General features: G+C 49.7%; 1 protein-coding gene across 2 annotated transcripts; it reads right to left on the bottom strand.

Moving 5' to 3' along the window:
* Nucleotides 1–2,562: 2,562 nt before the first annotated feature.
* LOC138843131 (phytanoyl-CoA dioxygenase, peroxisomal) lies at nt 2,563–25,812 on the bottom strand. 2 transcript variants are annotated; one of them, XM_070055679.2, is made up of 9 exons: nt 25,132–25,621; nt 20,600–20,658; nt 18,215–18,325; nt 17,451–17,619; nt 13,372–13,453; nt 11,593–11,774; nt 7,779–7,928; nt 5,052–5,186; nt 2,563–2,883 (listed from the first exon to the last, which is right to left on the bottom strand). In XM_070055679.2, the coding sequence occupies exons 1-9, from the start codon at nt 25,480–25,482 to the stop codon at nt 2,830–2,832; spliced, it is 1,293 nt and encodes a 430-aa protein (XP_069911780.2). In that variant the 5' UTR covers nt 25,483–25,621; the 3' UTR covers nt 2,563–2,829. The 2 variants fall into 2 exon arrangements, with proteins under 2 accessions (XP_069911780.2, XP_089167868.1); XM_089311742.1 differs by lacking the exons at nt 2,563–2,883; nt 5,052–5,186; nt 7,779–7,928; nt 11,593–11,774; nt 13,372–13,453 and adding an exon at nt 25,726–25,812 and having other exon boundaries at nt 16,972–17,619; nt 25,132–25,456.
* Between the last annotated feature and the right edge of the window lie 1,170 nt (nt 25,813–26,982).

The following is a 26,982-nucleotide window of genomic DNA, read 5'->3' as shown; positions in this document are numbered from 1 at the left end:
TGCACCCATATGTAAGACCCAGAAAATCTCCTGGCTTTGGACTGGTCCAGCTCCAGCCATTATGGCCATTGGGGAATGAACCAGCAGATGGAAGATGCTCTCTCTCCTTCTCTCACTGTAACTCTGCATTGCAAATAAATAAAATGAGTCTTTTTTTAAAAAAAGTTATGGCAGGCCAGCACCGCGGCTCACTAAGCTAATCCTCCGCCTTGGGGCACTGGCACACCGGGTTCTAGTCCCGGTCGGGGCGCCAGATTCTGTCCCGGTTGACCCTCTTCCAGGACAGCTCTCTGCTGTGGCCAGGGAGTGCAGTGGAGGATGGCCCAAGTGCATGGGGCCTGCACCCCATGGGAGACCAGGATAAGTACCTGGCTCCTGCCATCGGATCAGTGCGGTGCGCCAGCCCCAGCACACCGGCCGCAGCGGCCATTGGAGGGTAAACCAACGGCAAAGGAAGACCTTTCTCTCTGTCTCCCTCTCTCTCACTGTCCACTCTGCCTGTCAAAAAAAAAAAAAGTTAAGGCAAATACGGCAAAAACAAACCTGATTTATGTGGAAGAGTTTCCATAGGGGCATTTTACAATTGAAAAAAAAAAAAGGACACAGGGATGAAAGGTGAGTCAAGGAAGGCTTGCAGTATAGACAGTGAGCAAAGACCTTTGGTTTTCCTAAGCTGGGAGTCCCGAAATTCATACAAGGGAAGCCTTTCCTTTTCTTTCGTTTTGTACTTTGTTTGAGCATTAACTTCTAGATTAGTCTCTGCTGAAAGGAACAGCAGCCCAGGCCAAGTCCAGCCTCTGAGGCACCAGGCAGCCCTCATTCTGCCAAGCACCAGTGCCATCCCCTTTACAGCTCCTCCTCTCTCCTCCACTCGCCTGGGATCCACACGGACGATGAGCAGTGCCCATTCGTTCAGCTGTTCTTTTCCTTCATGGACAAAACCATGGATAAAATGTGACGTCCTGATTGGTTGGCTTTCACTCACAAATACACATGGACAGAAACATATTGTGCAAACTATTTTTCCAACTGAAGTGGTTTTTTTTGTCTTTTTTTATTTTTTATGTACTTATTTATTTGAAAGCCAGTGTTACAGAGGCAGAGAGAGAGAGAGAGAAAGTCTTCCATTCACTGGTTCATTCCCCAAATGGCCACAACAGCCAGAGCTCTGCCAATCCAAGCCAGGAGCCAGGAGCTTCTTCAGGGTCTCTCATGCGGGTGCAGGGGCCCAAGGACTTGAGCCATCTTCTACTGCTTTCCCAGGCCATAGCAGAGAGCTGGATCAGAAATGGAGCAGCCAGGACGTGAACCAGCACCCATATGGGATGCCAGCACTGAAGGTGGCGGCTTTACCCACTATGCCACAGCACCGGCCCCAAATCCACTCTTTTCAAACAAGCTCCACCCACTATGCCACAATGCCACACACACACACACCCTTTTTTTTTTAACACTGAAGTTTGAAACCAGCTTGGGAAGTTTAGTCCAGAACAAAACAGTGTTGCCTAAGTGCTATCTATTCACACTGGCATTCCTTCTTTACATCTTAGTGCCATTCCACAATCCAGTCTGCTCAGATCCTCCCCAGGAGTCCCTTGGCAACCCTGGTTTCCAGATGGAACAAGTCCTAAACAAGGTGTCCCTACAAAGAAACCGACCAGAAAGGTGATGCTAGATTTGGGGACATTTCTGCTTAGCAGAATGGCAAGAAAGTGACCCTTTGTTATTTTTCTCACTAAAGTCCTAACTACAATTTTAAAAATCAAGACTGTGTTTCCTTGCTGCCCTCCACTGGTCCAGAAATATGGTGCTGTGGTGAAATCCTCTCCAGTCCATGGATACTTCCAATCCAGGCAAAAGTACCTAAAACTTTCTCTGGACCATGAAGGAAGTGGTTTTTCATTCATAAATGCTCAAGGCTTTCGACTGCCCTGCCCAACAGCACACACCATCTGAACGGAGGAAAAGATCAGAGGTAGAGGCCAGCATTGTGCCAATAGTAAGCTAAGCCTCCACCTGCAGTGCCAGAATCCCATGTGGATGCTGGTTCAAGTCCTGGCTGCTCCACTTCCAATCCAACTCCCTGCTCATGGCTTGGGAAAGCAGTGGAAGATGGCCCAAGTGCTTGGGCCCTTGAACTCACATGGGAGACCCAGAAGATGCTCCTGGCTCCTGTCTTCGGACACATAGGGAGTAAGCAGTGGATAGAAGATCTCTCTGTCTCTCCCTCTCTCTGTCTGTAACTCTGCCTCTCAAATAAATAAACTAATTTTTAAAAGAACAGAAATACCAGGTGGTTTCTTAAGGAGGACAGTTGGGGTGAGGAAGTTGTGCAAGGAGGCCTGTATCAGACCCTTACTGTGTCTTTATTATGTCCTCCTGAAGCCTTTAATAAAAGGTCAATGTGTTATATGGTGTTCTCAGTTGGAGAAGCATCTGTCATGACAGGAAATTGGTAGGCTGTGGGTTTATCAAGACAGAAACGCAAACCTCAGCTCTTCCTGAGTTCCAAAGCATTCATTTCAGCAACTGAATGAAATAAACCGACTTCACACACTGAAATTATATGTCAGCTATCTTTATTAATCTTGTTGTAACCCCAGATGATTTTCCTTGAGACAATACTATTTCAGTTTTACTGTTTTTACTTCCATCACCACACCCTCATTGCACTGCAGAATTCACTGTATGCAATCAAGTACCTGAGCCATGGTTTGTGATTTTGTTAACGAGTGATAGCACAGATGACACCATCACAAGGGAAGGGTTTTCTTCTGACACCTGGTTTTGTTTGGCGTTCCTGTAGGAGAGTTTTAGCAAAGGGTGGTTTCAAAGGTTGACTCGTTCCCCCTTCACAAGTCGACTTCGAAATATAAAAACATCCTGGAAATAAGGCCAAACAGAAGGAATTTATGGAACACTTCTATTTGCCTATTCACCATCTACATAGGGTTAAATAGGGGGAAAATTTCCCCGTTATTGCTACACTGGTTAGTAAGTAAACCATGTTCTGAGACTCCAATTAATGTAATATCTAAAATAGTGCCACCACACTAAGTCAGTGGGGGCCCCACATCGCCAGCCCTGGCTGAGGTGGTGCACCTGCTAACTGCAGGGAATGTCTCATAACATCGCTAGTTCCTGAAGAGTTTCCTCTGCACTTCCCTGCCGACCTTTATGCTAACTGCTTGAGCCATCTAGAACATTCTACTCCTGATTACATCCTAACCGGGAAAACCAGTGTCTTGGGTTACTAATTTGTTTGTTGCTTTTTTTCCTTTGTTTTTTGATGACACAATTTAGAACTCCTTGTTTATTATTTATTTCTGGGCAAAAGGTATGGTGGAAAGGATGATTTTAGAATTAGACCTCTGAAATCTTATTTTGCTAAGGGAACTTGCACCAACCACTGGGACTCATGTTCTCCTACACAGCACAGAGCTGTGCTGACTGCTCCTTTCAGTGTGGGAGAAGAAAACAGGAGAATGGACGTGAACGTGCTTTGATACCTCACAAAGAATTATAAAGCAGATCACAACAATTAGCACCGCCATTCTCAGTAAATATAGGAGGCATTTATTCAGCACAGACTTGCTGAATTCAAACATATGTGCAGCTGGACCTCATCATATCTTCAGGGCACTGGTTCCAGGACCCCCAGGGAATACAACATCTAAGGCTGCTCCAGTCCCTCATCTGAGTATCAAGTAGTGTATAAAACCTGAATCTAACCTGTGCACATCCTCCTGCCTACTTCAAGTCATCTTTAGAGTTTTCATAATATTAGTACAATGACTATGCTATGTAAACAGCTGTTCTGGATCATTCAGGGACTAATGACACAGATAATTTGTCTGCTCGTCACCGGTAGCTTTGACTGTCTGCTCGTTAATAAGGAACAAGTCTGTACATATTTGAGTCTAGTGGAATATTTTTTCAAATGTTTCTGCTTCTCTTTTATACTTTGGATGATTGATCTACAGATGCAGAACTTGCAATTAAGCAGAGCTGACCCCATACTGTGTTTGTCCTATGTTAAAATTCAGGGTGTCAGACAGAAGTCCCAGTGGACAGATTAGGTTGTCTGTGTGAGGCATTTTAAGGACTGAACAAAAGGCAAGGGACAAGATTTCGAGGGAAAAATGCCAAGCCAAGACCTGGTCAGCTGGGGTCACACCTGCAGGAAATGAAGGAAGAAGATTCTCATGCCGGGAAGCTACTTCAGAAGGTGACTGGCAACGGCTGGTGGCTGCCTTGGCAGGCAGTGTCCTACAGCACACTCAGCAGCCCAGAGTCCCTGTGATAGCCCGTCTCCCTAGGAAGCATTTGCGATTGCACTTGTCATTATCTATTACAAATTAAATAACAAGATCAGCTAAAACACGCATATTACAGGAACTAAGGTCACCACGTTTAGTTATTTGCCTTGACTGATAATCTGTCTACTGGTCTTCAGCAGAATATCCACTAGCTAAAAATGATGATGCACGCATGATGCGTGTCCACAAGAGAGCATATGCAGCACTGTTTCATGGCCCTACTCAATGAATGTTCCTGATCTTTACCCCTGCTGTACGCAAGATGCGCCTCTCCTCAAACCCCAGAGGCAAGTTTACCAAAAGGAACATGTGCTTGGGCATTGCTCTCTGGCAGCCTCACTGGCTTTGCTAATGGCCAAATGTGCAATTTTGTGGTGATACTGGAGGCCTGTGATGGCCATCCCGAACTTGGACCTGCCCTGCTCTGCCTTCAGAAGGTAGTGTTCTGAGCTTCATTTTGTCTCACTGATATCTGCTTCCTACTTTTGTTCTTGTCTGTGCTGTGTGCAACAGGTCTGACCTCGCACTGTGGGACCTCCCCAAGACACAGAGCTGCAGCTGCAGGTGCCCGGGTCCCCTGCAGGGGGAAGCAGGTGCAGCCGGAAAGGCCACTGCCACTCTCAGTGTGGCTCAGCAGTGCACTCTGCACCTCCCAGAATTAAACTGGGTGGGAGAACCGTGAAGCATCTGAAGACACACGTGACACCAGTACCTTATTTTTCACAAGCGTACCTTGAAGTCCACGGTGCCCTCATAGCCCTGGAATTTATCCACCATTCGTGAAACTTCCTTCCCAATGTTTTCTTGGATGGTGCCCTCCACATCAATGTAGTGGCAGTCGGCACTGGCGTAATGGCAGGAAATGGCCTGTGGAGAGTGGTGAAATTGAGAAACACATCCCATTGCTGCCAGCAACCAACCAGGCAGGGAGGCCTTCTCTTACCCAGCCAATTCTACACTGGAAGCCTGCTCCATGGGACACAAAATCAGTGTCTCTGTAGCTCAGCTCCACCCCTCTCCCAGGACCCCAGTTAAAGGCTAACTGAAAAGTTACAAATGGTTTTTAACCAGGTGTGATAACTGAGGCAGCTGAGCCGATCATTGTTTTTTACAAGGTGTAGATGGGGGGCTGGTGCTGTGGCATAGTGAACTAAGCCTTTGCCTATATCACCAGCGTCCCATATGGGCACTGGTTCATGTCCTGGCTGCTCCTCTTCCAATCCAGCTCTCTGCGATGGCCTAATTACTTGGTCCCCTGCACCCATGTGTGGACTTGGAAGAATCTCCTGGCTCCTGGCTTCAGATCAGCCCAGCTCTGGCCTTTGCAGCTAATTGGGGGGGGGAGGAACCAGTGGATGGAAGACCTCTCTTGGGAAAGCACTTGGGTCCTTGCCCCACACAGACTTCCAGGATTCTGGTTTCAGCCTGGCCCAGCTCTGGCTATTGCAGCCATTTGAGGAGTGAACCAGTGCATCAAAGATTCTCTCTCTCTCTCTCTCTCTCTTTCTCTGTCACTTTGCCTTTTAAATAAAAAATACATCTTTAAGAAAAGAAAAGGTATGGAGGGGACAGGAAACACAATCCCCTAGGTGAGAGAACTTTGCCATGGGATTTTCCTAAGCCCCACAAAGCCAGGTATCCCAAGCAGCCCGTCATCTTCTTAGTTCCAAGACTAGGCCCCCTGTCAAATTTGGGAGGGTTAGTATTCTGATGGCAAGCATGAAAACAAAAGACACTGTGGAAAGAAAACCCATGCCCACCTCCTCTCAAATCAGAGGGAACACTTCAAGGCCAAGGCCGCTGTTTCCTTCAAGGCAAAGGCTTAAGTTATGTGGTTCTTCCCGTCCTAGAAAAACTTAAACAGACCTAAGTGGCAAAGCAACGTTAAAACTCACTGTCTTTGCCACAGGTCAGATATCTTAAGGTGACTGCACCCTGCAGGAGGACTTACTACTTTGCCCAACACATGGAGCTTCCAGAGAGTGGAGTGCCAAACTCCATTTCCTTAGGTGAGCCCCTGTGTAGCCACAGCAGAGCCCCAGGCAAAGGCAAACACGTGTGCGCCGGCATTCACATTGTTATGTCATGATGATTAATATTTTTCTGGGGCATTAAGGCCACTGAAAACATCCTGAAAGAACACTGCACAGTCCATGTAGTAAAACCCATAGCGCATTTGCATAACTGTCCCTGCACCTCCTCACTCCTGTGGCGGAGGGCTGTGCAAGTGCAGAGTCCAATCCCATCTTCTATTTAAGATTCTGGCATTGTTGCACAGGATGGGTTGTTTGTGTTCATTGTGACTTGGGAAAAATGTTAGGGACCTTGATTGCTGAGGTTTTATTGGAATCCTCTTAATTTTTTTAAGTTTTTTTTTTTTTTGAGAGGTCAAGTACAGAGACAGAGAGAGTGAAAGGTCCTCCATCCGCTGGTTCACTCCCCAAATGACCACAATGGCCAGAGCTGGGCCAGGACAAAGCCAGGAGCTTCATCCGGGTCTCCCATGTGGGTGGAGGGACCCAAGTACTTGGGCCATCTTCCACTGCTTTCCCAGCCATAGCAGACTCTGGATTGTAAGAAGAGCAGCTGGGACACGAACCAACAGCCATATCGGATGCCAGCACCATAAGCAGAGGCTTAGCCTACTACACCACAGCGCTGGCCTCATCCCCTTTAATTTTGCCGCTTGGGAGGCTGCCTCAACTTGCCTCAGCCTAATCTGGGCCCTACTGAGCCCGGGGAAGAAAATGAATGGATGGAACATGAAATGTGACCCCTGACCTTTGCCCTTGGAGAGGCTTCAGGAATTGGTGGGAACAGCATGATGAACTGGAAAGCCCCACTGGGCCCCAAAGGAGCTCCAGTATTGGGTGTGGACAGCATGTTATCCTGGGAGAATGTGCACCCACGGGACTGTCAGTCTGTGAGACCAAGAAGTCAACCATCCGGGGTGTGTGAGGATCCTCATTCCCTTTTGAATGCAAGCAATGAAATTAAAACCTTCTAAGGCCAAGGGATTAATATATATATATATATATATATATATATATATATATATATATGGCTGCTGTTCGTTCTGGCTTCAGGGCAATCAATTCAGAATCAATACAACGTGTATTGGATCAATACTGCTTTCCCAGCAGTAATATTAACATGAAGTTCCCTCCAGTTATCATTTACACAAGCATCCAAATTCCACATTTTAGCCCCAGAAGAAGCCATCCCGAGCACGTTCATGTGTCAGTAGTCAATATCCACATGATTAGGATCCTGAGGTCCTCTGGCTTCTCACTGATAAGAGCCAAAAAGGCACAAGGCCCAGAAATTGATTTCCTGGTAAACAAACTGGACTAAAGTCCAGTTTAGTTAAAACTCGCACACCCTTCACATTTTCATATATCTTAAAATTTTTGTTTCTAACTCATCATCTCTGAGAGCTGCAGCAACGTGAACGCATACCTTCCGGAAGCCTTGGGTTCTGTTCCGCCCGGATCCATGGATGAGCAAAGGATGAAAGAAAACTGTGTCCCCCTTCTCCATCACAAGGTGCACGCGGGCGTTGTTCTTCTCGTAGTCCTGGATCCCGTGGTACATTATGTTAACTCCTCCCTGCGACACACAAGAGAAGACACAGCTAAACGCGAGGAAGCAGCAACATCAGTAAAAACTTGTTCAACGGCTCACTACAGAAGCACGGGCGCTCTCTGTTCTTCCAAGAGAAAGAGACATCTGAATCAGAGTCTTGGAAAAGTTTTCAGGGGCCAGCACTGTGGTACATGGGTTGAGCTTTTGCCTATATTGCTGGCATCCCATGTGGGCGCCAGTTCAAGTCCTGGCTGCTCCACTTCCAATCCAGCTTCCTGCTAATGTGCCTGGGGAGGCAACAGAAGATGGCCCAAGAACCTGGGTGCCTGCACCAATGTGGGAGACCAGGAAGAAGCTCCAGGCTTTAGCTTGGCCCAACCCCAGCCCTTGCAGCCATTAGGGGAGGGAACCAGCAGATGGAAGCGCTCTCTTGCTCTCTCTCCCTCTCTTTCCCTCTCTCACTGTGTGTGTGTATGTGTGTGTGTATGTATGTGTGTATTTCTGCCTTTAAAATAAATAAATAATTATTTTTAAAAAATAAGGAAAGCCAAATTTTTCCATACGCAAAAGCCTCTCGGGTGCCTGGTTTGAGAAGTCATGTGTTGGTATTAAATCTTTGAAATTTCATGACTGAGTCAAACAGGAAGCCTCAGACGGGCTTTGCCTTTTGGATCAGTACAGGTCGACCCTTCCCCGCCCTTCTCCTGACCCTGCCAGCTGACTCTGTAACAGTCTTTGCCAGCAGTGTCCTCTCCCAGAGCTCGCGAACATTCTTCTCCATTACAGGGGTGCGTCTCTGAGAAGCCAGTCCTTCTGAAATAGGGGTAGGGTGGAAATGCTCAATTTGTACTTTATTTACTTTTTGCTCAAAACCATTTATGTCACGTCCTTAGTAAGAAAAAAAAAAAACAAAAAGAATACATTTGGTGTTTGTTTAAAACTGTTTCCAAAGCAAGTTATTGCTTTAGGTAATGGGTTACATCTTTATTGCAGAAACTCAAGTGAGAAGCATGTAAAGCTTGCAAGCCTCAGGGTGTGTGTTTGGTTTAGCTGTGTAGATGCCTACACTCCACATCAGGGGCCTGAGTTCCATACCCGCCTCGAGCTTCCTACTAATGCAGACCCTGGGAGGCAGCAGGTGATGGGTCAAGTACTTGGGTTCCTGGGGCCGGTGCTATGGCACAGTGGGTTAAAGCCTTGGCCTGAAGTGCTAAAACCGGCAATCCATATGGGCGCTGGTTCTAGTCCCAGCTACTCCTCTTCCGACCAGCTCTCTGATATGGACTGGGAAAGCAGTGGAAGATAGCCCAAGTCCTTGGGCCCCTGCATCCACGTGGGAGACCCAGAAGAAGCTCCTGGCTCCTGACTTCGGATCTGCACAGCTTTGGCCGTTTTGGACATCTGGGGAGTCAACCAGTGGATGGAAGACCTCTCTCTCTCGGTCTCTAACTCTCTCTGTGACTCGGCCTTTCAAATAAATAAAAATATCTTTAAAAATAAATAAAATAATAAGCTGTAAGCTCCTATTTTTAAAAAAAGTACTTGGGTTCCTGCCACCCACATGAGAGACCTGGCCTGAGCTCCCAGCTCCTTGACTCTGCCACTGCGGGTTTCTGGGGAGCGTGAACCAGTAGATGGGAGTGCATGCATGCACTGTGTTTGTCTCTGAAAGAAAAAGAGAAGGAAGGAAGGGACAGAGGGAGGGAGGGAGACAGAGAGCGAGGGAAAGAGAGGGAGGAGGGAAGGAAGGGAGAGAGGAAAGACAGACAGCGAGAAAGACAATAAAGTTCACAGTGTGGGAGTTTACATGGGTCACTGGGGGGCAGGGAGGCAGGAGCACCCAATCCCCTTCCCAAGGGATCCCAAATCCCATGCCTCTGTCTGCGCCCACTTCCCTGCTGCAGAGTGGTGAACCTTGACCCAGTGCCCTTCTCTTCTGGCAAAAGGTGGAAACGTGACCCAGGCTCAGCAAGTCAGACCCCCAGCCCCGCAGCTGCCACCACTCTGAGCCCCACAGAGGGGACAGCCCCAGCCTGGCCCTGGAGTCCTACAGACATCCCTCCGGCCTAAGGCATCCAGAGCCTCTCCTGCTGCTTACTTGCACTAACTCTCACCAAAACCGGAACTTCATGGATGATCTCACAATTCCACGTTTTTCTAACAGGATCCAGACTCAAATATTTTCACGTAACACTAATCATCCGTGCAAGAATTCTAACGGAGACGAACGTTCAGAGGTTCTTCACTTCTGAAGACCCACAACCCCCACTTTCTGCTCAGCCGCAGGTGCTCTTCCAGCCCAACCATCTCTCAGGCCTTCCCAACCTCCTCATCTTATGCCTCAAATGCTCATGGTCTGCTTCTGGTTCCTCTGGCTCTGGACGCCCACAGCTCCAGTGCATCCTGGGCCAGAGCGTCAGCCTATTCTTCAACAAGGACCGATCTGATGCCGCCACTCGTTGGCTTAAAGGAGCTTAACAGTCCCCAGCATCTACAGCTGCACGGATGACAAAGCCAGAAAGTAACTCAGTGTTTACCTGTGATTAAGAGAGCTTATCTCGCCAGCGCTGCAGCTCACTAGGCTAATCCTTCGCCTTGCGGCACCAGCACACCGGATTCTAGGTCAGTCGGGGCGCCAGATTCTGTCCTGGTTGCCCCTCTTCCAGGCCAGCTCTCTGCTGTGGCCAGGGAGTGCAGTGCCGGATGGCCCAAGTGCTTGGGCCCTGCACCCCATGGGAGACCAAGAGAAGCACCTGGCTCCTGCCATCGGATCAGCGCGGTGCGCCGGCCGCATTGGAGGGTGAAACAACGGCAAAGGAAGACCTTTCTCTCTGTCTCTCTCTCTCTCACTGTCCACTCTGCCTTTCAAAAAAAAAAAAAAAGAGAGAGAGAGAGAGAGAGAGAGCTTATCTCGATTGTGGTGGGGATTGCACAAGGGTGTGTTTGTGTGTGTGTGTGTGTGTGTGTCAAAGTGATCATGTTATAGATTCAAAATATGCTCAGTTTGGGGCAAAGATGATGACTGGGAAACCCACATGCCACATCAGAATGCCTGGTTTGAGTCCTGGTTCCTAGGCTTCTGGACCCAGCTTCTTGCTGACCCAAATCCTGTGACACAGCAGGTATCAAGTACGTGTGTCCCTGCCACCTATGGGGGAGACCTGGCCAAGCCCTGGCTGTTGTGATCATTTGGGGAGTGAACCTGCAGATGGAAGAGCTCTGTCTCTCTCTCTCTTTCTGCTCTCTGCCCTTTAACCCAGGCCTCCTGCTTGGGCCATTCTCCCCCGACCAGCCCTCCACAGAGCCCCGATGGCCTCTGCAGTTGCAGCACACGGTCCCATCCTCTTCTCCGCTCTCAGAGCCACGGTCAGCGAGCAGACTGGGGGGCACGTATCACCCACATCCAGGACTGAAGTGCTTACGTCTTCCTCTGCGATTAGGCCATGCCATCTCGGGCCCTCCGCAGCACCTGCTCAAGTTCCCCACCTGGGCCGGTTTTCAAACGCATGTTCAAAGGACAACTACACTGGGTGTTGGTCTGACATCCTGCAACTGGCGCTGATCACATTTCTAAGTCTCGGGACAGCGCTTGGCTAAGAAAGGCAGTGCCCTCTCCTCTGTATGCTCTTTATGGATGCTGAGTGAAATTTAAAACTGGGAAGGAGATTCGGCTCCTAGACAGACCTACCTCCCACTGCGGGTAGTCGTGTGGCTTCAGGGGGCCTTTGTGGGTGCCGGGAAGCACCACCAGACAACCGTTGTTCCGATCAATGTGCTCCATCGCGGTCCAAGCACAAACAATGAGATTGCTGGGCCGGAAGGGGAAATAGTGCAGATCCTGGTGCAAGGGATGACGGGACGTCTTCTTGCCTGAAAGAGAACCTGCTGTTAAAAGCTGTTCAAGGGCAGACAAGAGGCCCCGTGGTTAAGACACTGGTGAGGACATCTGCATCCCCATTCAGATGCCTGGGTCTGATACTCAGTCCTGGCTCCTAACTCCAGTTTCTTGCCACTCTGCACCCTGGAAGGCACTGGGTGAAGATGGTTCAAGTACCTTAGTTCCTGCCACCCAGGTGGGTACCTGGATTGAGTTCCTGGCCCAGCCCCAGGCATTGCAAGTATCAGGGAGTGAATCAGAAGATGGGCTCTTTCTTGAGAGGGCTCTCGCTCTCTCTCTTTTCTTCTCAGACAAATTTTTTTTAATTTTAAATAAATAATCAAATTAAATCTAATGTCTTAAAAAGACATTTGTCCAAGTCTCAGAATTCCTTATCCTTTGCCTGGAAAACCGGAAAAATGAACTATCCCCAGGCAAATGAAACAACACTACAGAAAAATCAACCTTGAGAGAGAAGCAACCAACTGGATGTCAAATCAAAAGGGGAGGGGCCGGCACTGTGGAGTAGCAGTGCCACATCCCATATGGGTGGGGGTTTCAGTCTTGGCTGCTCCACTTCCGATCCAGCTCTGTGCAATGGCCTGAGAAAGCAGTTTACTGTGGCCCAAGTCCTTGGGCCCCTGCACTTGCGTAGGAGACCCAGAAGAAGCTCCTGGCTTTGGATCGGCCCAGCTTTGGTCATTGTGGCCATTTGGGGAGTGAACCAGCCACTACAACTGCAGGAGCAAAGCCAGTCTGAGGCCAGAAGCCTGGAAGTTCTGCACCACCAAGGTCAGAACATCAACCTCACATATGTTAATTGAACATTTTTTCTTGCTTCTCCTTAATAAGAAGAGTCCTGGAGTACTGTGGTGGCACCGCTGGTTAAGTACCACCTACAATGCTGGCATCCTTTATGAGCGCTGGTTCGAGTCCTGAATGCTGCACTTCCAACGCAGCTCCCTTCTGATGCACCTGGGAAGGCAGCAGAAGATGGCCCAAGTGCTTGGGCCCCTGCCACCCACCAGTGAACTCAGGGGGCTTCCATAGCCTTGGCAGCTCATGACAAGAGCCCAGGGTGATTACTGATGCCATAAACAAGAGTGTCAATTTGTTAAGTCAACAACAGGAGTCACTGTGCACTTACTCCTCATGTAGGATCTTTGCACTTAGTGTGCTGTACATTGTGATTTAATGCTATAACTAGTACTCAAACAGTATTTTTCACTTTATGTTTCTGTTTGGGAGCAAACTGTAGAAATCTTTACCTAATGTATGCTAAACTGATCTTCTGTATATAAAGAGAAACAAAAATGAATCTTGATGTGAATGGAAGGGGAGAGGGAGTGGGAAAGGGGAGGGTTGTGGTTGGGAGGGACGTTATGGGGGGAAGCCATTGTAATCCATAAGCTGTACTTTGGAAATTTATATTCATTAAATAAAAGTTAAAAAAATAAGAAAGAGGGTTGGAGGGAGGTTACGGGGGGGAAATGCTATAATCCAAAACTCTACTTTTGAAATTTATATTTATTAAATAAAAGTTTAAAAAAAATAAAATTAAATTTAAAAAAAATAAGAAGAGTCCTTTACCAACATCTGGAGGTTTGTTAATCAGCATTGCGTGCATGGCCATAATATTGGGTCCGGTGAAGCACTCCACGTATTTCAAGATCTAAGAAAAAAAGGGGGAGGGGGAGGAACAAAGTTTCATGGGCAATCAGAAGTACAGGCCAGTGGCACCAAGGCCAACTCCTCTATGACAGGCAAGATGGTAACAGTCAGTATTTCACAACACTGAGAACAAAGCATGGCGGAAAATCCAGAAACTGGAAACCACTCTACATCTACAACCCGTTGAATTGGGCAGGCTTGTCTGAGTAGCTGGGAATATTACCTGTTTCTCTCTACAAGAAAGGGGTGCGTTTCTGTAAGGTATCAGCCTAGAAGGCCAGGACCAGCCCTTCTGCCACCCAAAGCCACAGACAGTGCCCAGGGAGAAACGGCTTCCTTTTTCTTCTTGGAGACCCTGCACAAGAACGACCCTGCCTAAGTGGGCCCAAGGGGAGCATCTGGCCCGGCAGCTGGGTTTGAGTCCCAGCTCTGTGCCCAATTCCAGCTCCCTGCTCGTGCACACGCTGGGAGGGAGCAGCTGATGGCTCAAGTCGCTGGGTTCTTGCCACCCACGTGGGAGACCTGGATTGAGTTCCAGCGCCCACCTTTGGCAGGCCCAGCCCTGGACACTTATGGGCATCTGTGGAGTAGAATTGTGAGTGGAGATTTCTCCATCAGTCTGCCTCTCAGACAGTAAGAGAAGAAAGGAAGAGCTCAGCAGGATTTGCTGCTGTCAGGAGCGGCCAGGTCAGAGCAGGGCAGCGGCTCAGAGGACACTGCACAACCAGTGTGCCCTCCCCTCCACGTCTTCACATAGGCGGGAAGCAGGCCCAGTCACGGGAAGCAGGCGTGCAGCAGTGGACAAGAAAAGCAGGTCCTGTGCCTGTGCAGTTGGCAGTCACGTGGGAATCAAGATGCTGACTCGATCATGACTTGGGAGCATTGTGTGGCACAGCCAAGGGTGAGCTGCACCGAGAGCACCTGACAAGGAGCAGGGAATTGGTCCCGGGCTCTGGGGGTGGGGTGCTGCGCCACACAGGGACCCCAGCCACGGACTCCCAACCAAATGCCCACGACACATCGGGCCATCTAAGCCTTACAGGATGCCTGAAAATTCACTCCGTCTTCCAAAGAATCCCTGAAGATGAAAGTCCCGCACGGATAAACCCAAGACTCAGAAGTCAGATCAGGGAAGAAGACGGCATTCAAGCGTGGGCCAGGTCTGATTCCAAAACAGGAGGCAGGGCCCACTCCTCCTCACAGCCTGATCTCTGCTAGGTCGGGAATGTTGGCAGTTACAGCCTGAAACACTTGAAATGTACAAACAGCTCGAGAGGCAGGCCTCACGGTTCCATCTACACCAAGCCTGGGATTGTGCACCTTCACTTGGGCTGGCGCTTATAAACCCCCACGGCTGAGAGCCATCCCCACCATCCCTGCTGTCCTCCGGACTGTTCTTTAGCCAGTCACTTCCCTCTATTACATCAGCTTCCTTCTAAATCTTATCCCGAGTACTAACTTCCTGAAAATCGTTGAGTTCGATGTGCTGGTGATGCTTCCCAACACATGGACAGAGAAGTAACCATTCACGTAACTCGTACCCCCTGAGGGCGCTACAGGAACTGCCAATATTCACCCAAGGTATTCACAGCAGCATTTCACCAACCACAAGTTGTCACCCACCATCCCGCAGCCGAGTTCCATCTCCAGCACAGGACTGCACGACAGTCCAGGGGGCCGCTTCCCCTCGGTCCTCTGTCTGGGACCTGGACGTGACGGCACAGGTGGCATCCCTGTACAGCCCACCTCTGGGAACCAAGCTCTCTAACAGCACCTGCTTATAATTCCTATACTCCCTGGGAAGCCTCCTGCTGAGCCATTCCAACAAATGGCTCGGAAACTAAGACCCTGGTATACTGCAGTTTGAAAGTTACCAGGTGGCTCCATGCGGAGGGCTATGGGAGGATGACAGGCACCCACTGTAAGTGAAAAACACAAGATGACAGCCAGGAGGTTCCTGATCCCCGACACAGGCAGGAGGTGTACAAGTGAGAGAATTCCCGACATATATACTCAACAGGGAGCGAGGTCCCGGGAGATGGGGTCACTCCTTTTGTGTACTGCTTGGATCTTTTCTTTTTTTTTTTTTTTTTTTTGACAGGCAGAGTGGACAGTGAGAGAGAGAGACAGAGAGAGAAAGGTCTTCCTTTGCCGTTGGATCACCCTCCAATGGCCGCCGCTGCAGCCGGCGCACCGCGCTGATCCGATGGCAGGAGCCAGGAGCCAGGTGCTTCTCCTGGTCTCCCATGGGGTGCAGGGCCCAAGCACCTGGGCCATCCTCCACTGCACTCCCTGGCCATAGCAGAGAGCTGGCCTGGAAGAGGGGCAACCAGGACAGAATCCGGCGCCCCAACCGGGACTAGAACCCGGTGTGCCGGCGCCGCATGGTGGAGGATTAGCCTATTGAGCCACGGCGCTGGCTCTGCTTGGATCTTTTCTTATTTGTTTTTAATTTTCTTATTTATTTACTTATTTATTTTGGACAGGCAGAGTGGACAGTGAGAGAGAGAGAGAGAGGCAGAGAGAAAGGTCTTTCTTTTCCGTTGGTTCACCCTCCAATTGCCGCTGTGGACAGCACACTGCAAATCACGCTGATCCAAAGCCAGGAGCCAGGTGCTTCTCTTGGTCTCCCATGCAGGTGTAGGGCCCAAGCATTTGGGCCATCCTCCACTACACACACCCAGGCCACAGCAGAGAGCTGGAATGGAAGAGGAGCAACCGGGACAGAATCCGGCGTCCTGACCGGGACTAGAACCCGGTGTACCAGTGCCGCAGGCGGAAGATTAGCCTATTGAGCCGGGGCTCTGGCCTGCTTAGATCTTTTCTGTAAATATGGTTCACTCTTAAAGAATAATACTCTTGGATGGCGCTGGGGCTCACTTGGCTAATCCTCTGCCTGTGGCACCTGTACGTTGGGTTCTAGTCCCGGATGGGGCACCGGATTCTGTCCTGGTTGCTCCTCTTCCATTCCAGCTCTCTGCTGTGGCCCAGGAAGGCAATGGAGGATGGCCCAAGTGCTTGGGCCCTGCACCCACATGGGAGAACAGGAGGGAGAACTTGGCTCCTGGCTTCAGATGGGTGTAGCACTCTGGCTGCAGCATCCATTTGTGGGGTGAACCAACGGAAGGAAGACCTATCTCTCTGTCTCTCCATCTCTCACTGTCTAACTCTGCCTGTCAAAAAAAAAAAAAAAGAATACTCTTTTTCAAAAAAAGAAATCTAATTTTTAAAACAAACGCATCCTGGGGCCAGTGCCGTGGCGTAGCGGGTAAAGCTGCCGCCTGCAGCATCAGCATCCGATATGGATGACGGTTCAAGTCTCAGTTGCTCCACTTCCGATGCAGCTCTCTGATATGGCCTGGGAAAGCAGTGGAAGATGGCCCAAGTCCTTGGGCCCCTGCACCCACATGGGAGACCCGGAAGAAGCTCCTAGCTCATAGCTTCGTTTGTGCCCAGCTCAAGCAGTTGCGGCTATTTGGGGAGTGAACCGGCAGATGGAAGACCTCTGTCTCTCTCCCTTTCTCTGTCTGTAACTTCTATATCTCAAGTAAATCTTAAAAAGAAAAGAAAAGAAAAAAAATACATGAGTTTACGTATCATGGCCCCAGTAACTTCACGCCCGTTGTCTCGGAAGGGCTGTGTCCCGTTCACCCAGAATTCTGTTCCTTCTCAACAGACACACGGCTCCTCAAGGCTGCCATCCCTGGCGATGCGGGTGGGGTCATTCTCTGTCTGGGGAGGGGGCTGCTCTGGCTCTGGGCACTGTAGCATGGCTGAGCCCCGCTACTGCGGCATCCCCGGCTCCCACCCAGGAGAAGCCAACGGGAGCCAAACAAAAACCGCCAAATACCCACTGGGGGCCCAAAGCACCTCCCGCTGCAGACTACAGCGCTTAGAGCCACATGTGGGAAGGGGCAGGGGCAGCAGATCTGGGGGCAGGGGTGCAGGCTCGCAGCCTGGCGATGCTGCACACAAGCCCAGCACACAGAGCCTCTGACCTCGGGCAGGGTGCAGTATCTGAAGAGCTCCTCGTCTTCCTGGAAGTCCTGGATCTTGGTAACCGATTTCTCACTCAGGTTTTGCTCAGATTTCACAATGGCCACATCTTTCATCACCATTAAGCCCGGTGGTCTCACCTCCTTTCTGCAGATTCTTTCAAACTCACTCCTAGGAAAATAAATTTGCATACGGTGTCATGAAGCCGGGCTCCCAGCACCTGTCCAGCCCCGCCCTCCAGAGGAACCTACAGACTCCAGGATGGGTTTCCCTGCACTACAACAGAATGGTTCCGGTGACAGGGAGGGGACACGGCCACCTCAGACGTGCCGGCCTCCTTACTGCCAGGCAGGGATCACCCCACCACAATGAAAACATTGCTCAGCTTGGCAAACCTGCAGGGAAACAGTTTTGTGGTTTTGGTTACACGGTAAAAATGATGGCCACACGCCAGTCGCATTCACCCCGTGCCAGCCCCCACTTGCTACATTTTCCTTACTTGTCACTGTACTTAGTCTTAGCTGCTGGGATGGCGGCACTGTCCCGATGGCCATTGCACAGATGAAATGTAGCAGGGAGGGGACACGGAGTCGCGGAAACCTAGGCAGATAGCCCCAGGACGCGGCCCTCAGTCTAGCCCAGAGCTCATACCCAGCTCCTAACAAAGTGAATCACTGCAAACACGGATCAGGAAGAGGCGGGTCTTGACTCGGGTCCTCATGCCACAGAACACACAGTTCATAACGAACAAACAGTGCTGCCGTACCTGAAGCGCTGAATGTCAGCATGCGACACCAGATTCTTAATGACCAGATACCCGTTTTCTTCATAAAATTTTCTCTGTTCTAGGCTTAGAACATTATTATCCAGAGTATACCTAAAGAAGAAAAGATTTCCATAATATCTTTATAATTATAAGGAAACAACCTGTATCAAGAACCTAAGAAAGATTCATACTCTACTCTCCAATCTGTTATTTCTGTTCCTAACTGTATGGAACTAATCTAAAACAACCTAAAAAGCATGAACTATAATTAACACCCCAAAAAACTGCAGTAATAGAAGAAAAATTGACTGACATTATGAGGGTACTTCAAACAGTTTGAGGGAAATAGAATTAAAATATAAGTTTATTGAGGTACAAAGAATTTTTTTGAAATCTATGCATAGTATTTTCACAGTCTAGATTTTCCACAGACTTTTTGAACACCCCCATAAATCCACTCAATAGTTTATGACTCCAGCATTAAAAATAAAAGGCATGGGGCCAGTGCTGTGACATAGAGGGTTAAGCTGCTGCCTGTAATGCCAGTATGCCATATGGATGCCAGTTCGAGACCCAGCTGCTCCACCTCTGATCCAGCTCTCTGCTATGCACTGGGAAAACAGTGGAAAATGGCCCAAGTCCTTGGGCCCCCACACCCAACCCAAGTGGGAGATCCAGAGGAATCTCCTGGCTTTGGATTGGCACAGCTACGGCCATTGCGGCCAACTTGGGAGTGAACCAGTGGGTAGAAGACCTCTCTCTCCCTCTATCTCTCTCTCTCTCCCTCTCTCTCTCTCTCTCTCTCTCTCTGCCTCTCCTCTCTGTGTGTAACTCTTTCAAATAAATAAATATTAAAAATAAAGGGCATATGATAGTTTGGATGATGTTTCTTCTAATACGATATGAGGACCGTGATGTAAAGCCAAAACACTACTTGTGGGAAGATGCAGGGGCAGGTGTTTGGAGCAGCAGCGTAAGTCATCCCCTGAGACACCTACATCCCATTCCTGAGTGCCTGGTTCGAGTCTTGGCTACTCCATCTCTGATCCAACTTCCTCTTAATGTGCATCCTGGGAGGCAAGAGATGATGGCTCAGCGGCTTGGATTCCTGCACCCACGTCAGAGACTTGGAAGGAATTCTGGGCTCCTGGCTTCAGCCTCGGCCTAGTCTCAACTACTGTGTTCCTCTGGAGAGTGAACCAGGGGGTGGTAGCTCGCTCTCTCTTTTTTTGCCATTGTCTTTCTCTCTCTCTCTCTCTCCCTTTCAGATAAAATGAAAATACATCAATAAAAACTTAGAAGAAAAGTTTAAAACCTGCAAAAATATATCCAAAATAATTTGTAAGAGTGAGTGCCTTTCAGTAATGGAATTATAGATGAGTATATAAGATTTTTGGTGTAATGAATATAAGTGGTTTTTCAGATGGGAAACAATCCAATAGACTTTTAATTTTCTGGTTGGTGCATTCGTAGAAGTAATCAAAGTGACAACATTCAAGTAAGTACACAGCATGTCCACAGACTCAAGCTACATAACCCACTCCTTGACATGAGCCCTTCTGCTCTGTAACACAGCAGGGTAACTGGACTCTAGAACAATTAATTATGCGCTTGAAACCACGGAGAGCAGAAGAAATGGTATCTGAGGAGGTAGTAAAACTACCCCATTTGATCATTTTACATTGCATACATGTACCAAATTACAATATCATATCCCATAAATAAGTATAAATCTTAACCAGCAATTTAAAAATTGGAATTATTGCTAATAATATTTATTACAAGAAGAATATTTATGAAGGTCAAAGCCTTCCCTATCAAAGGTGACTTAAGATACACCAGAGATGCTAGCTAGCTAATATGTCAATATAACTACAAGCTAATTTAAATGTAATATATATCATGCCTGGGTTATTAGTTATGTAGTTTCTGATACTGTTCCTTCCTTCTGAAATTTACATATAGAAAATTAAAGTCAACACACGAAACATTTCCCCCAACTTTACTGATTAGTTCTGGGGGACTGGTGCTGTGGTATAGTAGGTTAAGCATGTGCCTGTGACACCAGCATCCCATATAGGCACCGGTTTGAATACCAGCAGCTCCAATTCCAAACCAGCTGCCTGCTGATGGCCCGGGGAAGTAGTAGAAGATGGCCCAAGTGCTTAGGCCCCAGAACCCTCTTGGGAGACCCGAAGAAGCTCCTGGCTTCGAATCGGCACAGGTCTTGCCGTTGCGGCTAATTGGGGAGTGAACCAACAGATGGAAGATCTCTCTCTCTCTCTCTCTCTCTCTCTCTGCCTCTCCTTCTCTCTCTGTGTAACTGTTTCAAATAAAATAAATCTTTTTTAAAAAAAATAAAAAATCACAGTTGGATCTACTTACTGGAATTGCTGAGGCTGGAAACTGGCAGGGGAAGATGTCCCTGAAGTGGGGTGGGCTACCTAGGACGTGAATTAAGGCAAATAAGGTAAAACCGAGGAGCCAGCCGTTCCGAGAAATAGCCCCCCGTGCTAGTTCAGTTCTCACGAGACAGGCATCTTCCTGAACAGACGCGGGAGCTCTGACTTCACTCCTGCTCGGACAGGTGCACACCGCGGCTAAGGCACTTTGGCCTCTACCACCTCACTTCATCTTCACAAGGACCCTAGAGGTGGCTGGAGACGGAGCACTCTGTTATTACTCCTGCTGTACAGAGCAGGAATCCTGGGTGGGGGAGACTCAGCACGGGGCCAAGGTCACTTACAGGGGCCCACACTCCGCAGCTGCCATGGGCTTAGTCCACAGAACTACTCCTTTCTCCAAACTGCTAAACAACCAAGAATCTCCAAGGTTCAACTCCAGAAGGAGAGGGGCATGTGTCGTTCACAGAAGGTTTTCAATTTAGTGGGACTTCAGTCCAAACTATTAAAAAAAAAAAAACCTGTAAAATAAACAAGAACTCCAACAGCAGTAGGGTCTACACAGCTGAGTATAAATTTAGGTATCTTGAAGAAATTCTTTAAGATTTATTTTTTATTTATTTGAAATACGGAGTTAGAGAGAGTGTAAAGAGAGAGAGAGACAGAGAGAGAGAGAGAGAGAAAGTCTTCCATGCACTGGTTCATTCCCCAAATGGCTGTAACAGCTGGAGCTGGGCTGATTCAAAGCCAGGAGCCGGGAGCTTCCTCTAGGTCTCCCATATGGGTGCAGGGGCCTGACCATTTGGGCTGTCTTCTGCTACTTTCCCAGGCACACTAGCAGGGAGCTGGATCAGGAGTGGAGCAGCCAGGACTTGAACCAGTGCACATATGGGATGCCGGCACTGCAGTTTGGCGCTTCAACCCACTGTGCCAGGGTGCCGGCCCCTGAAAATTCTTTTTGTAAGCTCTCTTTCATGGTTACACATCAGTGACGTAGTATCTCGTGCTGGTTTTTTCTCATTAGTTCTGTAGTCTGAAGAGCTTTTTTCAGATTGTCACTTGTCATCACATGTCATTTCTTCAATAATGTCTTCATAGCATGTGGTGACAATGCCATACTCCAGGAGTGAGGCAAGTCAGAGTCAGAATTATTAGCTTCCGTCTGTTTACACTGAGGCACAGAGGCTCACAGGATACTAAGTCTTGGTCAACAACTCTCAGTAAAACATTGTGAACACAGCCAGACTTCAGCCTCCCCTCTTCCTGCATCGTGGTGTCTTTTGGGCTGTTGCTCCTGGAGCACTACTTAATGATGTGCAAATGTTTCCTCTATAAATTCAGGAACAACAGGCTCATGCTGTGGTGCAGTGGGTTAAGCCACTGCATGCAACAGCAGCATCCGGTATCACAGTGCCTGGTCAAGAGTCCTGGCTGCTCCACTTCCAGTCCAGCTCCATGCTGATGAGCTTGGGAGGGCAGCAGAAGATGGCCCAAATGCTTGGGACCCTGCACCCACATGGGACACCCAGATGGAGTTCCTGACTCCTGGCTTTAGCCCAGCCCAGCCCAGCCCAGCCGAGACATAGCTATTGAGGCCATTTAGGAAGAGAACAGGCAGATGAAAGGCCTCTCTCTCTTTCTCTCTCTCTCTCTCTCTTACTCTCTTTTTCAAGTAAATAAATCCTTTAAAAAAATAGTTGAGGGGCCAGCGCTGTGGCGTAGTGGGTAAAGCCACCACCTGCAATGCCGGCATCCCATATGGGTGCTGGTTTGAGTCCCAGCTGCTCCGCTTCTGATCCAGCTCTCTGCTATGGCCTGGGAAAGCAGTAGAAAAAGGTCCAGTGCTTGGGCCCCTGCACCTACATGAGAGAGCAAAGAAGCTCCTGGCTCCTGGCTTCAGATTGGCGCACTCCAGCTGTTGCGGCCATCTGGGGAGTGAACCAGTGGATGGAAGACCTCTCTCTCTCTCTCTGCCTATGTAACTCTGCCTTTCAAATAAATAAATAAACCTTTTAAAAACCACATTATGTTTTAAACTTCAAATGATTATTCCTAATTCCAAAATCAACATCACTTTAGAAACAGTTAAGACTGGGGAGAGCGCTCTGGGCTTTAGCGTGTCCTCTTGGAAACCTCAGCGCCATGAGAGGCAAGTGGAGGAAGAAGCAAATGCCAGGCGGAAGTGCAGAAGAAGAAAGATGAACCATACATCCAAGTACGCTGCTGGCTGTGTGCCCATGGGGGCCAAAGGAGCAGAAGTAAGAAGTGCTGGACCCTGGGGACACCGGGACAAGTTTCGCTACAAGCTGTTGGGCTGCCTGCTCCCAGCTACAACCTGTCTTGGAAGGATCTGGAACTTCATCACCAACGGATCGCCAGAACCACATATGAGACGCACTTTGCTGACACCAAAACCGTCCTTGATGGCCTTTGCCCTTGGCCTGTGACATTCTGGACTAGTTCTGTTCTCCACTGTGGCCAAGGATAACAAGGGTTCAATAAATTATTTCTTCTGCTGTGTTAGCCAAGGAATTGAAAACAAGAAAAACCACTGGGGAGAAACACAGAGTTCCCAGGGGCCCACGCAAGAGTAAACCACTCATTCACCAGAAGTCTAAGCCAGGGCTGTCCCACAAGCCACTGGCCATACCTGGCTATTTAAATTGGAGTTTATTGGAGCAAAGAAATCCCTCCCCTGCCATATTTCAAATGCTCAATAGCCAAATGAGACAGGTAGTGACCAGAATGGACAGTGCATGGACAGAACGGTTCCAACACTGCAGAGAGCTGTACTGCTGAGCACTGTTCCAGGAGTCACCAGTGAAAACACCAGGTTCTACCCTCCATCCCACAACACCAAACCCAGCACAATCGGATCATCAAATTTTAAAAAGTGGTTAGAGAATCGACTGGGGAATCTCAGCTCTGGTCCCACGTAGATCTATTCACAGTATTAGCACCAGGTCTCAATCTGCAGCTTGCATCAGAATTTGGGCCCCACCCCCACACTCTGATTCCTTAGGTTTGAGTTGAGCCCTAGAATATCTGCATTTCTAACAGGTCCCTGGTGATGCTGGGGCTTCTGGCCCAGGGACCACACTTTGGCCATCTCTGCTTTAGTTAAAGGAGCTTCGTTAAGGTTTTTACTCTCTCCTAGCCTGTCAAGTGAGACTGCAACATCTCCTCCAGCCTCCTATTTTGTGGACAGAACCTTAAATTTGCCGAATTTCTGATACACTGCTGCTCGGGAACTCAGCAGGGAGAGCAATCGCCAAGGCAAAAGAAACAGCTGTAGGCTGGCACCGCGGCTCACTAGGCTAATCCTCCGCCTTGCGGCGCCAGCACACCGGGTTCTAGTCCCGGTCGGGGCGCCGGATTCTGTTCCGGTTGCCCCTCTTCCAGGCCAGCTCTCTGCTGTGGCCAGGGAGTGCAGTGGAGGATGGCCCAGGTGCTTGGGCCCTGCACCCCATGGGAGACCAGGAGAAGCACTTGGCTCCTGCCATCGGATCAGCGCGGTGCGCCGGCCACAGCAGCCATTGGAGGGTGAACCAACGGCAAAAGGAAGACCTTTCTCTCTGTCTCTCTCTCTCACTGTCCACTCTGCCTGTCAAAAATAAAATAAAATAAATAAAATTAAATTAAATTAAAATAATATAAAATAAAATAAAAAGAAACAGCTGTAATCAACTTCAGGGCAGCTCAAGATTCTAAATGCAGAGGAAGAGCAGTGAAGCAGGTCACTCACTCAAAGAAAAATCCCAGGCATTTTTCTAGTGGGTTACCAAAAGGACCAGCATGCCCGATTTCAAACTATCTTTGATCCAAAATAAGCTTATCTTTTAATTCCATTTCCCACGAACTTTGGAAGGACCTGCGCATGCTCTGGATGAGAACCCTTAACCCGAACAGGCACCTGGCCTCGGGCCTCGTCCAGAGACAAGTATCCGGATCCACAGCCACCCAACATCAGCAGCGCACCCAGTCCTGGGCGTGGCTTCTGAAGCCGCAATGAGGAGGCAGGTTCAAGGTACCAAGTCCCTTTGCAGGGCACGGTGTCAAAGTCCCGCGGGGGGGTCCCAGAGCGCACCCCCCACACACCCCCAGGAAGGAATGAAAGCAGTGCTGGCTCCACCAGGACAGGCAGGCGCAGGGCAGCGCCCCGCCGAGCGCTGGAGCCCCCTCCAGAGAGCGTCCCTAACACCTGCCTGCCAGCTCACACCGCGCTTCGCATTTGTGTCCAGGGCTCTGAGCAGCCTCAGAGAAAATGGCAAAGTCCTCTTCCGGATCAGCTGCCCAGACCCCAGAGCAAGAAACCGAGGCCCTAAGGGCGCACGGATCATGGAGCGGAGCCACAGCGGCCAGCGAGGCCCGCCGGGGCCACCCGCGTCTCGGGACACGGCCTCCTCCCCGCTGCCCGGCTCTCCCTGGGGGAAAAGTGACCCTAGCTGGGACGAGCGCACACAGGCCATCGCCCCGGGCCCGGGCCCTGAGTGGCGCGCGCAGGCGCAAGGATACGATGTCCGAGGCCGAGGGGTGGCCGAGGTGTCCCAGCAGGATCCTCAGGCGGGCGCCAGCGCGCAGCTGATCCATGATGGCGGTGCGGAGACCCCATGGCCTCGGACTTAACTCTGCAGGCAGCACCTGAGGCGGGGCGGCGCCGCCCAAGACCGGGGCGTGGACACTCGCCTCGGGGATCCCTGGCAGCGCTGCCCTGGCGTGGGCTGGCCGGGCCACCGGGCTGCGGGGACGTCCTCCTGGCGACCGGGGGGAGGCGGGGTCCTCCCAGCAGCACCCAGGCTTGGGGCCAGGGACTGGACGGAGGCCCTCCAGTGACCCGTGGCTGAGCAGAGGAGGGACCCAATCCATTTAACCCCACGTGGCTCTCCTTCCACTAACTGCAGAGCGCACGCAAAGTCAAAGGTTCACCCCTGCAAGTCACAAGCCTGAGCCCTTTGGCCTGTGACCCCTCCTCCCCCAGAGCCCCCGAGGTAGCAGAAGGACCTCAGGCCTGCTCCTTGCCCTACTCCCTGTTAACCTCCGCCGCCGCCCCGGTCACCCCATGCAAGATCCTGATCCTTCAGCTGGCCGGCTGGGATCGCAGAGGCGTACCTGTCTTTTGAGCCCCACTTCAGAGGCTGAGCCTTGGAGGAGCAACTACCAGATGGGGAGCGGACCAACTGGTGTCTCCCTACCGCCCTCGCCTGGTGAGCGGTAGGAACTGCTAAGAAGAGAAAAACAAACTAAAAATATGTTGGGGCTCACCTGTCACCTACTTGGAGCTCAGACCTGGCCCGCACTGGGCCTGGCAGTGACTGCTTTCCCACCTACTTAGATCTGCACTGGTTATGCTGCTCTCAAATGCCCTCGTTGAGCAGGTGTGTGAGGATCCCCGCCTCGGCTCTGTTAAAACATTTTTTTAAGAATATGTTTCAATGTATGATTGTTACCACGAGATGAAGAAAATCCTTGAACGTCTACAATCGTCCTTTATCTGTTTAAACTCCAAGGGATGTTCCTTCCTTCCTTCCTTCCTTCCTTCCTTCCTTCCTTCCTTCCTTCCTTCCTTCCATTTCTGTTGGAGGCAGGTGTTGAGCCTAGGAGTTCAGAAGCCTGCATACCACATGGGAGTGCCTTTGTTCAATTCCCAGCGTCAGCTCCCGTCTCCAGCTTCCTGAGAGGCGGCGACGGCCCCAGTGGTTGGGTCCCTGCCCTCCACACTGGATATCTGGACTGTGGCAGTCTTGGATTGAGTTTCTGACTTGGGCCAGCCCAACCCATGCCATTGTGGGAATTTGGGGGAGTGAAACATCCAATGGGAACACTCTCCTTCTCTGTTCCTCTCAAAGACATTTCTGAAAAAACAATTTTTAAACAAATGTGTTCATTTACGAACCCATGGGGAATTAAAACAATTTTTTAAATAAAGGGGTCATTTGGTTGATGTTATTTGCATTCTTAAGCAGCAATTTGGACTACTTGGACATTTCCTGAGTAAGCAATCAGGAACTGTGTTGCATTTTAAAGTGTTTATCTGGGGCCGGCGCTGTGGGTAGCAGGTAAAGCCGCTGCCTGTGGTGCCGGCATCCCATATGGGAACCAATTCGAGACCTGGCTGCTCCACTTCCAATCTAGCTCTCTGCTATGGCCTGGGAAAGCAGTAGAAGATGGCCTAGGCCCTTGGGCCCCTGCACGCACGTGGAAGACTTGGAAGAAGCTCCTGGTTCCTGGCTTCAGATCGGCCCAGCTCTGGCCGTTGCAGCCACTGGGGGAGTGAACCAGCAGATGTAAGACTCTGTCATTCTCCCTGCCTCTCTTTCTCTCTCTGTGCAACTCTGACTTTCACATAAAATAAATAAACCTTTATTA

Source organism: Oryctolagus cuniculus, chromosome 13, assembly GCF_051225735.1.
Source record: "Oryctolagus cuniculus isolate XC-2025 breed Fujian yellow rabbit chromosome 13, ASM5122573v1, whole genome shotgun sequence".
Taxonomy (NCBI): domain Eukaryota; kingdom Metazoa; phylum Chordata; class Mammalia; order Lagomorpha; family Leporidae; genus Oryctolagus; species Oryctolagus cuniculus.
Note: the sequence above shows the minus strand (reverse complement) of the source record. Positions and strands in the feature narration are given on the sequence as shown.

What these genes read in the sequence shown, in the direction of transcription:
- LOC138843131 (XM_070055679.2), bottom strand. Translation starts at nt 25,482, where the DNA reads ATGGATTGGGTCCCTCCTCTGCTCAGCCACGGGTCACTGGAGGGCCTC. An exon ending in TTCCAGCCTCAGCAATTCCA is followed by an intron (nt 18,326 to 20,599) that starts GTAAGTAGATCC and finishes TTTCTTCTTTAG; the next exon opens with GTATACTCTGGATAATAATG. An exon ending in ACGACTACCCGCAGTGGGAG is followed by an intron (nt 7,929 to 11,592) that starts GTAGGTCTGTCT and finishes TGTGTGTCGCAG; the next exon opens with GGAGGAGTTAACATAATGTA.